General features: G+C 45.2%; 2 protein-coding genes and 1 long non-coding RNA gene across 6 annotated transcripts in view; 2 read left to right on the top strand and 1 right to left on the bottom strand.

The window, feature by feature from the left end:
* The first annotated feature begins 128 nt into the window (after positions 1 to 128).
* On the top strand, positions 129 to 2,282 carry LOC136716814 (uncharacterized). Its single transcript, XR_010805151.1, has 3 exons — positions 129 to 195; positions 856 to 1,207; positions 1,991 to 2,282. It is a non-coding gene; the product is annotated as an uncharacterized LOC136716814 (long non-coding RNA).
* Positions 2,283 to 8,725: 6,443 nt separating this feature from the next.
* Positions 8,726 to 13,406, bottom strand: psma3 (proteasome 20S subunit alpha 3). 2 transcript variants are annotated; one of them, XM_066693983.1, is made up of 11 exons: positions 13,257 to 13,406; positions 11,651 to 11,733; positions 11,122 to 11,245; positions 10,889 to 10,990; positions 10,708 to 10,781; positions 10,245 to 10,317; positions 9,885 to 9,950; positions 9,742 to 9,791; positions 9,465 to 9,532; positions 8,948 to 9,012; positions 8,726 to 8,864 (listed from the first exon to the last, which is right to left on the bottom strand). In XM_066693983.1, the coding sequence occupies exons 1-11, from the start codon at positions 13,275 to 13,277 to the stop codon at positions 8,820 to 8,822; spliced, it is 771 nt and encodes a 256-aa protein (XP_066550080.1). In that variant the 5' UTR covers positions 13,278 to 13,406; the 3' UTR covers positions 8,726 to 8,819. The 2 variants fall into 2 exon arrangements, with proteins under 2 accessions (XP_066550080.1, XP_066550081.1); XM_066693984.1 differs by having other exon boundaries at positions 9,742 to 9,788.
* Positions 13,407 to 13,778: 372 nt separating this feature from the next.
* The window catches only part of mipol1 (mirror-image polydactyly 1), a 57,881-nt gene continuing 57,170 nt past the window's right edge, over positions 13,779 to 14,489 (top strand). For 2 of the 3 annotated variants that reach the window (XM_066693982.1, XM_066693979.1), the window contains exon 1: positions 13,779 to 13,890. The gene's annotated coding sequence lies outside the window, so the exon portion shown is untranslated. The remainder of the gene's footprint in view (positions 13,891 to 14,489) is intronic. The other variant, XM_066693980.1, reaches the window with a different exon arrangement.

Here is a 14,489-nt window from a genome sequence, read left to right as displayed (position 1 = left end):
TTTGTCACGTCGAAACGGAACTGGGGAAGTCGGGGTCGAGTCTGCGCAGGCGCGAGTGGGTGTCGAAGGGAAAAAAATAACTGTTCTGGCGTGCTGCGCATGTCTCCTCCGAGCTGCCCCTGCGCCATTTTGTACTGGGTCTCTTTTCCATTTCGGGCTAGATGCAGGGAGAGCGGAGGGCGGACCAGAAAAGAGGTGGGTTTTCCACTATTCACTCTCTGTGCTGCGTTTCTGTGCTTATGGACGGGCTTAGGCGGCACATGCGGACACAGAGTCCCTCGACGAGTGCGGCCTCCGTGTACGTTTTCGGTCGCAGCGTATGATTTGGAAAATAAACGTTTTTAAAAAAGGTCAAATGAAGGCTGTTGGAAATAGCAATGGCGTCTTTTATATTTCTTACGTACGTCAGCACGACGTAAGCGGAAACGGCTGGGAGGCGTGGAGAGTAAACAGTCGGTCTGAGCGAGCAGGCGCTGCAGTCAGGGTTTGCTCAGTACATATCGAGCTGCTTGTGCACAAAACATGCAAAAATAAAACTAGATGAGCGTATTCCTACACACAGTACAATACTGTTTCACTGTATATTAAACACGATTTTATTATTTACATCCAGTATTAGTGTAAAAAGTGCAATGGTTTCGAAATCTAAATTGTCCTTGGTTATGAACAAGCTTATACTATGTTGTGCAATATTATTTTAACTGATTGCATTGCATCCTGTTGTGTGGTTTTCAGATTACAGTTCCTATTATCCAACATAAACTTCAAAAATAGAGGCCCAGTTTGCCCACTCCATTAGAAGTGATGATAAGCTGTGTGTGATGCATGATTTTTACCAGGATTTTGTCACTTCAGAGCAAGCTATGGGGAAGAGCCGCTCCACTTGGGGAACACGCCCAGCCCTCACCAGGGAGGGCTTGGCAGCCATCTGATCACCAGAAGAGGTTATGCCGGCTGAGGCACGGCATCTAGGATCATCCAGATGTAGAAGACTGGAATCGGTGAAGCCAAGCCCGGATGTGGATGGCTGGCGTGTCGCTGCAGTTCACCAGGATCATTCAGGTGTGAGAGATCGGGCAGGCTGTATCCACTCACAGCAGCTGTAGGCAGAAGCTGGAGTGAAGGTGTCTGCCTACTGTGAGGAGGCATCTCTGCAGGAACAGTCTTGACATCACCGAGGCACGCCAAGAAATCCCTTGTGGAAAAGGTAATTTCCAGGGATCACCACACCATTCTCCCTGACCATCCATCTCCTTAGCGGTTTCCGAAGCCGGGGTGGATTAAAAGTTGTACGGCTCCGAGGAGAAAGTCACAAACCAGGCTGTAATATCCCTACATTGAAGCATCCAGGAGCTGTCCATGACTGGGGAGGTTTGTCTGCAACGTGCACAGGATCACAACATCTTTCAACCATGGGGGCGGATATGAACGTGGACTGGTACCCGAGAACCCGAGTCTCCCCTCTGAGGCACAATCCTGTGTGGGATTTTGTTTTTATTGTAGATACTTTGATATAGTCCCCAATGCGGTTAGACATTAGAGTTTAGAGTAGATGGTTAGAGTTAGGCGTGTAAACCGCCAACATCTCCACCCAGTTGAAAATGTCTGATGTCTGGGACGATGGGTAACAGTAATCCATGCAAACTGAAGAAACTGGACATGAGTGAACAGGCTACAAGGACAACCACGAGCCCATGCTTGAGAAAATGGAGGAAGACGGGAGAAAACCGCCACATTGCAAATACTAGCACTGCTGTTATGGCTCCCAGTAGGCTGGTGCAATGTGTTTATGCAGTGTCTCTGAAAGTATGCGGAATATTGTATATGAGTGTATACTTTTCTTACATTCGAGATCATCTTTATAAAAAAAGCAATGCAAAATCAGAATACATTGTTATCCCAGCAGTAATGTCTGAATTGTATTATTATTTTCATCCTAAGTTTCAACATGCATAGAGTGATGTTTTTAATCCAATTCCGTCTATTTCAGGATGTTGGTCTGCATTCGAGCGGGGGTGGATGAGTCCTCCTGGCTTCTGCCCGTCTGACGTCACTGAAACCTGCTACAGAAACCCTTCTTCTTACCGTGACACGATGGTAGCACCAGCAGTTGGCATTTCTCCAGTCGCTGCAAGAGATCTCGGGCTGACGGTGGACTGAAGCACACGAGTCGGGTATGAACGCAAGCGGACATCTTGGAAAACTATTGCATTAGAAACTTGCAATTAAAAACTGACTAAGATGTAAATAATGAAAATAAAAGGACTTGAAGGCACATATGGTGATGTAGTTTGGTGATATGGTAGTTTTTTTAGAACCCCACTACTTGCTTTTAAGCACGTAAGTAGATGACAAATCTGCCACCTTCTTTACTTGTCTGGTATGAAGGAAATGTTTATTGTGTCGATTTTTAATCAACTCTAATTACTTTTTCTCCACATCCATCAGCGTGTTATTAGTTCCATTAGTGGGTGCCAAACACCTTCCCCCCAATAGCTGAATTTCTGTTGGCAATATCAAGAGGAGGTCTGGGTTACATCTGTCTCTTGATTTTGTTGTTGTTAGTGTTCTGGATTAAGTGGCCGGAGCCGAGGGTCCTTAATTAAAGATATGAGGATTGTGTGGCTGTTGAAGACGTTTTAAAGACTTGTCATCTTCGTGGAACAATCAAAACATGCAGGCAATTTTTTTAAATCCCTTGTACTTGAATCCCCCTTAAACTGAATGCTATTTTTGCAAACAAAATGCCACACATAATAGCACAATTTAAATGGATGGCACTTATTTCACTGACCTTTAAGGTGGCCTTTGTTTTAGGACTTACAGTAGTGTGTAATTTATTTAATCCTTCAACTGAACTGAGCATTACAATTTTCTGTCTCGCATGCTCATCTTTCAATGTGTTGATCTAGGTCATTCAAACATGTTCAGGTGGCTAGCGCACCGAGTTTCGCAAATTTAATGTTTCTTATTTTACAGTGCTGCCATTACGGTGCCAACGCACAGCAGTAATTTGGCATAGCTGATTGGGAAATGGGGGGAGGTCACGGGTGAATCCACTGCGGCATCACTGTTCAAAGAGATTCATAAATATGCAATCGCCACTGATAAAGCTTGAATAATAATCTGGAAGCATCGTTAGTTTCCCACACCCTACTGGAGCAGTTCAATCTCATTGTGAAGCAGCACTGGCAGCTAAAACAGTCTCTATGTTTAGGTACGAGGCTAGGTTTCACAGAAAGTATCTGATCACCTGTACTGTGAAAAAGTTGCTATATCAGTGTTTGTTGTGTTAAAAAGTCATTTAATTTCTGTGTTTGTGCATTGTGACTATAACTGGTACAGCCTGCAAACCTCATTCTGTTCCTGTACTGTTCGAGCTACCTCATTTTTATCTTTGCATTCAAACTTTTCTTGAAAATACACCAAATATGGCCAAGGGTGTTAAGACCCAGAGCTTTCTATGTAAGTGAAGCCCATCATCACAAAGCTTAACTGGGGGAATTAAAGGAGACCTAGCTGACAGATTAATTAAAGGGCTTAAAAACTGCAGCAGATTGATAAGAACCAATAGTCCACAGTTGGTTTCGGTATGTGAGTGCCTGTGTTCAAACAGCTTTTGAGTCGCTTTTCCACAGCCTTGTATTCCCTTCTGTGGTAACAGCGGTTCTACTTCTTCATTTTTTCCACAAGCAGTGCTGTAGTAGTTTTAACTTTTAATGTCAGAAACGATCTGCACACCCACAGGACTCTTGAGCGAGTGTCGAGGCACACGCGGGTCAGATAGTCTGTGTGGATCTACACTGAAACAGAAATGCAGGTTGTGCAAGAATAAAATCTCCCTTTCTAATGGAAAACGGAGCAAATTAGTGGGGCTGTGTTTCAGAACTCAAACCAGCTTGACTACTGGTTCGGGGCTACATGCCAACTCCTGTAGTGTTTGTATTGTATTAACTCTTGCTCATCTCCCCAGTTAGTTAATACAGAAACATAATGCAGTGCACTGACCTTTAAACTGCATGCGTGCAGATGTGACTGCATCATTCACTGTGTGATGCTGTTGTGTTCGGTGTTCCTCACACTGATGTTGTCATGTTTGTGTGCTAAACAGTCAGATTCCCTCTGTTGATGAAGGAACACATTGGCCGTGTAGGTTATGTCATAACTAGGTCTGTGATGTGCTTTGTGTCAATCTGTTTACCCAGGATAGTCTTATGTAAACGTATTTGATAGACCTCAATCAGAAAGACGGTGAAGACATTTATACCGTGTCTGTTTCTCTTTCTTTCATGCACGTTGTTCCATGCGGTAACGAGATGAAGACAGATGTTCGCATGCTAATAGCTGTTGCCAAGAGCCAGGGGATAACGAGCATCCATCAGTCCTGCGTGTTTACATTGGGACACACGTATCCCTGTACAACATTCGTTTTTTTTTTTTTTGCCCCCTCTTTTCTTTCTTCCACAGACAGCAGATGTCTTCCTCTGAGCAGCCGCCCTGTGCTTCACAGCTGTAATCGTGTTCGGCACTGGCAGCTAATGAAGGTAAAGAGGCTTAGAAAACGTTTAATTTCTTATTATATAAGTCGTCCAGATACATCTCAGTCGCAGGCGAGTGTAGAAACTCAGTGTCAGTGTGAACTAAGCAGGTGGAAGGTTCTAGGTTTGTGTTTATTTTAACTTGGCCAAACCAATTCAGGTGATTTGTGGAGCGGCTTCAGGGCGTAGTAGGCCATGTCACTTTGGGTGGATTGGAAAGGGAGATATCTGTTGCTTTGGGTCTGAGAGTCTCTGATGGGGTTGCAGGCTCCGTAATAGTCTGAGTAATTTTATAATAATCCATTTCTATCCTATAATGATACATATTGAAAGATTGATTCAAAAACTAAACTACTGCCTTCAGACGCACTTGGAATAATCCATTGCCGTCTATTTTGTCGACCTTTTCCTGACCCAGAGTGAGCTCGGTTTACAAACGAACCGTGGGGAAGCTGTGGGCCGGGGAGGACCTTGGACATTGAGTGACGATAAACACCAGTGCCAAGTAACGAGCTCAAAGCTGAGGTTATAGTATTATAGGATGAGTGCAACTGTTAGTGTCTGCACAGATGAGCCCTAACCTGAACTATGAACACCATAAAACCGAGAAGCAATTTAACCTCCTTCGGTGTAGTTTAACACACGCATGATGCTCCTCACACGGACTGTTTACTCGATGAGGATTTTGTTTGTATGTATTGGTACAATAGTTTGAGCCAACATGGAGACCTCTGTGTCAAAATAAAGACAACCATTTCCCTGATTGTAAAATAACCCCCCACCGACTTTGAGAAAGTTGTGCAAAGTTTCCCAATTCGGACTGTTGTAAGACACCTTCCTTCTGAGCCCTGACCAGGAAGCAGTGTCGCGTAAACAGGATATGACTGATCCTACAATAGTCTTTATTATATTTGCTCTCGTGTCCCTGAGCACCAGTGACGCCACAAGCTGCCCGGCCATCGCAGGCGATGATGAAATTGTCTGATGTAAGAGGCTTTTCCCAGACTTTGCAAAATGAGGATCATGTCCTCATTCCTTGAAGCAAGTCCTAAATCTGTGAAGTAGTTTGTGTTTGGGTATATAGAGAGAGAGAAAATGTGTGCTGTTGGAAAACAGTTTTGTGCAATGAACAGTTCAATTAAACTGAAAACACTAGGTATACCATTTCTGAAGATTAAATGTATACTTTTGTAATGGAGTACCTAGCGTTTTCACTTTTAATTTAAATGTTTGTCGCTGTTGAAGGATTTTCTCCCCCACCCTGTGTTTTAACTTTTATGTAGGGTACGATCTCTACTCTCCACCTGCCTTATCTTTAGTGCCGTGAGCGCCAGGTGCGAAATGGCTGCTGTGCCCAATTTTAAAGGGCAATTAAAAGGACGAAGTCAGTGCCAGGTGTTACGTGGAGAAAGCAAGAGAGTAAGACTTGAGCTACTGTATGTCATGTAGTAGGAAACAGCGATCTTCAAACTGGGGGGAATTGTACGCAGTTACAACAGAAAGGTTTGCCGGGCCGTGGAGATTTTTTTCAGTAGCCTTCCTTTGTGGAACAGATTTATTTTAAAGACTTAAAAGATCCCTAATCCAGAAAACGTGGGGGAAGGGTCTGCTTGAACATCGCTGAGAGAGCGAGAGAGAGCACTCCTTTAAACAATCCCGGAAGGACCAGCCCTAAACCTAACGATGAATAAGCAGCAATGAAATCCAGGTGATGAATGCATGTCTGTTGAAGTGAAGGTATAGTCGGCAGTAACGAGTGCCTGACAAACTAGCACCCTGGGGCCTACATGTGGAGTTGTTTCCCTCTTCACGCTCGTCAGCGGCTGCGGTCGTACACCGTGTGTAAGAGGATTAGCTGTACGGCACGTTGGCGGGCTATTGACAGAGCAGTGGTTAATCTCGCCGTTACATAAGCGTTGGGCCGGCGCCGTGACTGGAGGTCACCTGACCAAACGCTTCAGAAGCACGTGCAAGCTCTGAGCATCCATGTTTCTTTTCTTCTAGATCTGGATGTACTTGGAGAAAAACAAAGCCCCGCGTCCGATGCATTACTGACACGCTATCGTATATTTGTATACAGTCGTGGAAAACACTCACTCTCTCCATGTGAAACAGTTATTCAGTTGATTAAGTGTTGTTCGTTAAGCATGTCATTGTGCTTTTGCAGAGTTTTCCCTGTAATATTTAAGCTCTGAACGCTTGCCAGTATGAATAGTAAAGTGAAATAATTTCCCCAGTAAACAAGCCGCATTAGATGGAGAGAAAACATAAGAACATAAGAAAGTTTACAAACGTGAGGGGGCCATTCGACCCATTGTGCTCGTTTGGTGTCCATTCATATCTAAGTGATCCAAGGATCCTATCCAGACTATTTTTAAATGTTCCCAAACTTTCAGCTTCAACCACATCGCTGGGTAGTTTATTCCAGATTGTGACGCCTCTCTGTGTGAAGAAGTGTCTTCTGTTTTCAGTTTTGAATGCCTTGAAGCCCAATTTCCATTTGTGTCCCCGGGTGCGTGTGTCCCTGCTGATCTGGAAAAGCTCCTCTGGTTTGATGTGGTCGATGCCTTTCATGATTTTGAAGACTTGAATCAAGTCCCCACGTAGTCTCCTCTGTTCCAGGGTGAAAAGGTTCAGGTCCTCAGTCTCTCAGTAGGACATTCCCTTCAGACCTGGAATAAGTCTGGTTGCTCTCCTCTGAACTGCCTCTAGAGCAGCGATATCTTTCTTGAAGTGTGGAGCCCAGAACTGTCCACAGTATCCAGATGAAAAAACGAAGGACTGCAGTTGTTTGAACTGTGTGAGCTTTGGACTCCCACTCCTTACTGTCCACGGTAATGAAGTAGCAGTGACAGCAGGGTGCATCGAGCTGTAGTGTTCTCTGTAATGCAGGCGTGGTGATTATACTACAGTAACCCCTCCTTAATCCATCTTGGGGTCCGTTTATGCACAGTGAAGACCGCTACAAATACCCTGAACCTAAACCGTCAGCTAAATGGCTTGATTTAATACACTTGTATTTAAAAATCATTTTCCTACCACAGCAGCTCCTCTCGGCTTTTTTGTCCGGGTTTTTGTCCGGTCTTGTCACACACCGGTGGTCGGCACTACTGCATCAGCGGTACAGGGTTCGATTCCTTGCGGTGTGAGGCTATAGAGCCAGGCTTTCGCCATAAACCCGACTGGTGGATCCCAGCGGACTGATGACAAACGACAAACCTCCCTCCGAGGGCCGCTGAGCACGAACACAGAACCAGCGGCTGCTTTTACAGGCCATGTTCAGCACCCCCTGCCTTGTCCCATCAGTCTCAATGGCAGCTGCTGCTCGCACTATCCACACCCCCCCCCATCCAACCAGAACACGCCAAACATCACTTCCATAAAGCACCCCACCGCAACGCGTCTGAGTCGGCAGCCTCTTCTAGCACTGGTCCCGCTGCCGTGCGTCCGGATGAGTGTGTGCCTCGAGAAGGAGCTCGGCCCAAGAGCGCACCCGCCTTCAGCACGCTCGAAAATTAAACGCACGTTCGGCGTCCTCTGATGCTGAGAGTCGAGTTTAGTGGGAGCTACACGAATGATGCAATAAGTATTTCAACTAATAAAATGTTTACGATCCCCGCCAGCCTCGAGTGCGCTACCGTGACGCAGCCATCTATTCCTGCCGTCTCTGAACCCTGTACCCTGGTAAAGCAGGCTTTTCTCTGGTCTAACAGCGCCACCTAATGGACCCTCAACACTCCTGCTTCTGTACACAGTGCGGCCAGTTCCCCTAACGCGTTCGTATTGGGACTGGGTGAGGCTAATGAGAAACCAAAGGGAACGTTTTGTGTTTTAATGCGGTTCTTCGACATGCTTAAAAACATGACTGTGAAGCAAATCTCATGAAGGGTTGATAGTGTAGTTTGCTCTGGAGTGGTGATAAATGAGAAACGCACTTTTGCAGGCAGTGTGTGGTTAAGGGAGCTGTGCACTTAACTGACTCTTAACATCGGACCCAGCTTTCTCCCAGCGGCCAGTGCTTCGCATCTTGCCACAAAAACTGCATTCCAGATTTGATTGACCAATGGAAACCACCCAATGCATCTGGTATCGCTTTATTGCAAGTAATACAGTGACACCGCAATGCATCTGTAGAGGACTCGACTCGCAGAGGCTGCAGAACACTCTTTCCTCAAAGGTACAAAAAGTTGTGCAGTGTTAAATATTGGTTTTCAGTTTTATTAAAACGCGTGGGTACAGCAGGGGTTCGGGAAACACTGAGGACGATGCTGGGAGTGGGATTTACATGTTGTCTTCGTCCGATTCATCTTCCTCTTCTAGAGAATCCTGTGGAAAGGAATGGGACGTGTCAAACCACCGTGGGGGATGCGAGGCTGTGAGGGAATACAATAAACGACCGGAATTCTTACTTTAGCGTATTTCTCGGCCTCCTCCCTGATGTCCTTTGGTACCAGTTCGTGTCGGCCCTTTGTCACTGGAAGAAATTAAATGAAAGTCATACAAACGGCCCTGGAGTGAGGGGACAACGGCAAAGCTTTTCTCCGAGTTAATGTTGACGACCACTAGCAGTGTCGTTTATCCGAGGTAATGAAATTGAGCAAATGTAGCGATAAATCTGAGATCCTCTTTATACATAAAGCATTGTTACTATTTAAGACTTTCCATGTTTGTTTTTGAACAGATCCTCAATGTAAAACAAAAACTGCACAATTAAATTAAACATGCATTTACGATGTGTACAAACCCATTCACAGGGCCTGCGAGGACAGTCTTCAGTGTCCTCGAAACTTGGGGTTTGTTTTTAAACCAGCGCTTTTCTTTGCATTACTGTACAGCTGAATTGAGACTTATCAAGTGTCCATTGTGTTCACTTTGTTTTCAGAGCCCAAGTCTTTAATCAGCAGGAGCACAGAGATATTGAATTACCTTCTCCCACCCAGCTGAGCTCCAGTTCGAAGGCTTTATCTTTGACTTCGTCGTGCACGATGTAGATGCTGTGAATAGAGAACTGCTTTAGTGACTGACTAGAGAATCGTTTGTTAGTTTAAAAAGTGGTGCGTGTCGTTAAGTGACACTCAAATCCCGCTCAGTTAAATTAAACATCTGGTTTTACTGCCAAACATCTTCACATCTGTTAGATGCTGAAATAAATGTCAAGTTCCAGGCTTGTGTATTGTACGCCACGCTTTTAAAAGACACTTACATTTTGGCCACTTCCTTCACCAGTTCTCTGCAGGTCATTTCCTTCATCTGCTAAAATAAGAGAGACGATGTCAGCTTTTCGATCACACCGCTTTCGATCTCCTGCCGTCAGCAACACGGAGCAGTACGTGACACTAGGCATACCTGTAGCTTCTCAATCTCCGTCTTGGCGGCCTGTCGCGCCTTCCCGATGGCGCAGCCCCAGTAACCCTAGGAAAAAGGACATCGGGAAACCAGCGTCAAGAGCCTTACGATCCCTACGCAAAACCTTGTGGAATAAATCATCGTATGGTTTTACTCTATAACTCGTTAGGGGGACAATTCTCAATCAGGAGATCGGCGTTCACCAAAAACACTTCACTTTGTTACAATATTCAGGGACACACCAAGCCTTTGACATCGAAGTAAACACGCATTTGTTGACTGACAATGTAATCAATCGGGGGAAAAAGCTACTTCTGGACACTCCTACAAGACCGCGGGTTAGTGGGGTCTCGGACTCACGTAAGAGATCCCGGACGGGTCGACCATGTAGAGCTGGGGGCCGTCGTCTTCGTCGTAGGAGCCCATCATGAAGCTGACGGGGAGACAAGGTCGTTTTGAGGATGGTAATATTTTCACCAAAACGCAAAGCCACCCTCCCACCGTACACTACTGACACGGCATTCCTGAGCAGCACGAGTAAACGATCCTGCTGGAGATGCTTGGCTTTCACAGAGAGACCAACCTCAGTCTTCAAGGCTAGTTAAGTTTTTTTCCAGCACAAAAGAGAAATAAATAAACCAAAGCTGAACTACAACAGCACATTAACAACAGTGTTACCTTTGAAAGCAAGAGCTTAGAAGCAGAACTGCATCTGCTCGACTGGATCTCATTTCTCAAAAGAAATCAATTACTCTATTTCAGAGCAGACGCGCTTATCCAGGGTGACGTACAATCGCTGCCATGCGTGCTGAAGTGTCCTTACCTGCACCCGAATGGTCTCACCGCGCTGTACAGTGTGTAGGCATGGACGTACATGGCCACTCGGTCAGCCAGGTGCTGTAGCAGAGAGCCAAACAAGTACCGTTACATGCATGTTTCAACAAATCTACAGGTGTCCCTTGACACATGAAAGGGATGTTTAAACGTCATTTTAAATATCCCACCTTCAAAGGAATGTCGTGGCCGTAGTTGGATCTGAAGTTGGACGCCTCCTCCCGTGCAATTTCTGAGAGAGACCGCGCATCTGCCAGGAGACCAGCCACCGCCTACAGGGACATAACATACATCTGCAGGGACCTTCCGTGTCTTTCTGGGGGGTTTTAACATTCATGCACAGGATGGCTTCGACCCAGGCATGCTTTTGAGCGTTTTATTTCGTTAGAATGATGTCTCTTACCATGCCCACGTGCCGGTCGATGTTGAAGATGCGTTTGTTTGAACCCTGTTCGTAGAGTTTGGAGAGGACGAGCTTCTCCACTCCAAACACGACTCCATCTTTGCATCGGATGCCAATCGCTGTGCTGTAGAAACACCGATTCAACATAAACCATGAGGTGTCTATGTAAAGGAACTCAGCTAAATTTCATTATGTCTACCATATAGGGCTCCTTATTGGCAAGAAAACCCAAGGAACAGAATAGCCTCCTTTACCATCCCTGTGTTGTTCAAATGAGGCTCACACATGATTCATTAATTCACTTTATAACTGAAGTATCAGTTCTTCTTAGAGCCACTCTATACCATTATTATGCATAACATTTCAAAGAAGCCACTACACTTTCCATAAAAGGTACCCATTAAATTCATATAACCTGCTTCTGAACCACGAATCAGAAGCCAAAGTTCATGAAAGCAAACACCAGCACATAACCAGTCCCAACAGATCATTGTATTTGTATTTTTCAGAGAAACATGTGACTCCTTACCTGCTGTTCTCCACCGCTTTCATGGCATATTCAACCTGAAAAACTCTGCCATCGGGGGAAAAGGTGGAGGCAGACAAATCATACTGTAATAGAACAGGAGGATAATCACTGCTTTAAATCATGTACGAGAACATGAGTACATACACACACATGCAAACAAGCTTTCAACAGACTGGCTGAAGTAGTAAAATCAGGTACAACTATGACAGAGTACATGACCATAATCTAAAATCCCTCGTAATTCAATAATTTGTTATAAATAAAGCTTAACCAAAGCAGGGTCAGATTGAATCCCCAATCCCGGAGAAGCCCCCACCCTGCTGGTTTGTGTTCCAACTGAGCTCTCAATTACTTAATTGAACCCTCAATTGAATTAATATTAAAATGTGACACTTTCAATTGTGTAATAAAACTGTTTAATAAGCTATTTATACAATTCTATACTTAACTCAAAACCCCTACAGTTTAATTAAAAGGCTCTGATTAAGGAAATTATTGGTTCAATTAAGGGTTCAATTAAGTAAATCAGAGCTTGGTTGGAACATAAAACAGGGTGGGGGATCCTATTGGACCAGGATTGGGAATTCCTGCCCGGCCATATACCACAGCCGTTTGCTTATTTAATTTAAAATGGTCTTAACTGCCCAGCAGACAGCGAATTAGTTAGATCAGTGGTTTTCAAACCGGTCCTGGAGTCCCCCTGCCCTGCTGGTTTTTGTTCCAGCTGAGGTCTTAATTGCTTAATTGAATACTTAATTGACCTATCATAGCAATACACCATTCAACTACGTAATTAAGACCTATGTTGGAACAAAAACAAGCAGGGCAGGGGGACTCCAGGACCGGTTTGAAAACCCATGAGGTAGATATAATAATATAATCGGCTTCTGGAAGAAGTAAACACACAAACTTGCAGTGCTTGTAATATGAAGTCTACCACTGGGGTTACCCCCCTCTCGCCTTTACAGCATACACTGAGCTGCATCTTTACAAGATATGAAATAAACAAACACGCATAGTTTAGGTGTACAACGGGTTTGTAAATCTAACAGTCTGTTCATCTGACAAGGACGTGAAACACCACTTAATTACTTGATTAATGCATCAGCTCATTTTGATTTTTTTCTGAAATTCGTTGAATCTGAATGCATTTATAAACTAATCAGGCAACAGCAGTACACTTCATATATACCATATATACACACATGCATGCATATACTAATTAAATAAATAAATAAATGTATACATAACAACAGTAGTTTCACTTTCGGCTGCTCGCCATCTCTACTGCACACAAACTCAGTGACTCAGCAAGCGAGTCTTTACGGTCAAGTCACTGCGCATTTTGCGACAGTCAGTAAATGCACAGTAAACACAGCTCATCCACGGCAAGAACTACCCGCCACGGTCAGGATCTGGGGGTGAAAAACGGCAAAAGCACAGAAACGCGCTTCCACGGGCTGGGCATCGCCGCGCAGCAGCCCTCACCGCCGTGCGACTCCACAGGCCGGAGCGAAACCGCGGATCTGCGGTAACAGTGCTCCGTCTGAGACACGTCCGCGACCCCCTGCCCCACACGGGGGCAGTTCGCACCTACTGGACTCACCCCGGTGCCGATGGAACTCATTTTGCTTCAGGACACCTTATTATTTTCCCTTTTCTTCTTTGTCCGCTTCTTTCTCGCCCTGCTTGTCAATTTCCCCACTCTTCGACCGGCTAACAACGCGCACGCTGATTGGGTGATAGTGATGCGCACTTCCGGAAGGACTCTGTCTTTGTGGACCAATCACAAACGCCCGTGAGTCATGGGACTCGGCCGCGGTGCAGTGTGGGAATTCGGTCGGCCATATTGGTTGATAATAACCCCGCTCCTGAATAAGCTGTAACGCACTTTAATACAGCTTTTTCAGGGTATAATCTATTTACTTTCAATAAAAGCCTCGATAATCGACCTAGATGTTACTTTTTAACCCATTTAGTAGCAAAAATCTGAGGACCAATGATACAATCCTGAAGGGATTTCCTGCGTGGCGGCTGTGATTGCTGCAGGGGCGGCGGCTGCCCTCTGCCGGCTGCCCGGCGTGTAACCCGGTGCCCAGGCCGGGCCGGGACTTTTCCTCGGCTTTATGTTTTAAAGGGAGACGTGACATCAGCGGAAGAAAAAAGTTTCAGAGTAAGGACTCAACCGTGCAAATGGCCCAGTGACACAGTTTCCATCGTGCAGCTGAACACACTGTGTGGTGAGTGTATGATCGGCAGTACTGCAGTATAGAGATGCATATCAGTATCATTAATATAATTGCACCACTGATCACAGGGGGAAACGCAGTAATTCAACGTGTCCATTCATTTAACTGGAAACTGGAATATCTAATGTGCGATATTGTTTTAGGAGGAAGCACTTTTATATTAGTTTGCGTATTTGTTATGGGCTGAGATTGATGAAACTGGAGGGATGAGACGCACCACTGATGTATCTCATGCCACACAACTGTTGCAGGGAAAAGAAAGTCAGAAAGCTGTGCTGAGTGTCTGCTGTAATTGATGGACACATTGACGTGTTTTGACGGCGTGTCGTGTGTACAGTGCGCAGATCAGGGACGCATTCATTCAAATCATTAACTCAAATAATGTCGCAACCGACTCCGGGTCATCTCTAATTTCGGGCTACATCCAGGGTGTGTGGTTGTGTGTTGTTGCAATCTGTTGGCGCATCATTTGAACCAGTAAACCCAGTGCGACGGGTCTGGGTTCATGGTCGCATTACGAGGATTGTGGGAAAAGTGGGGTCTCGACATGCACTGCAGCAAAGTTCAGCCAGCTGCAACAATGATAAGGA

Source organism: Amia ocellicauda, chromosome 21 (genome assembly GCF_036373705.1).
Source record: "Amia ocellicauda isolate fAmiCal2 chromosome 21, fAmiCal2.hap1, whole genome shotgun sequence".
Lineage (NCBI taxonomy): Eukaryota > Metazoa > Chordata > Actinopteri > Amiiformes > Amiidae > Amia > Amia ocellicauda.
The sequence above is the reverse complement of the archived record's forward strand: the minus strand, read 5'-3'. Positions and strand labels throughout refer to the sequence as shown.

Bases quoted from the DNA above. Each gene is read 5' to 3' on its own strand.
- psma3 (XM_066693983.1), bottom strand. From the start codon at position 13,277: ATGAGTTCCATCGGCACCGGG. The intron at 11,246-11,650 runs GTAAGGAGTCAC...GTGTTTCTACAG, and splicing joins AAAGCGGTGGAGAACAGCAG to CACAGCGATTGGCATCCGAT. The intron at 8,865-8,947 runs GTAAGAATTCCG...TCCTTTCCACAG, and splicing joins AGGCCGAGAAATACGCTAAA to GATTCTCTAGAAGAGGAAGA.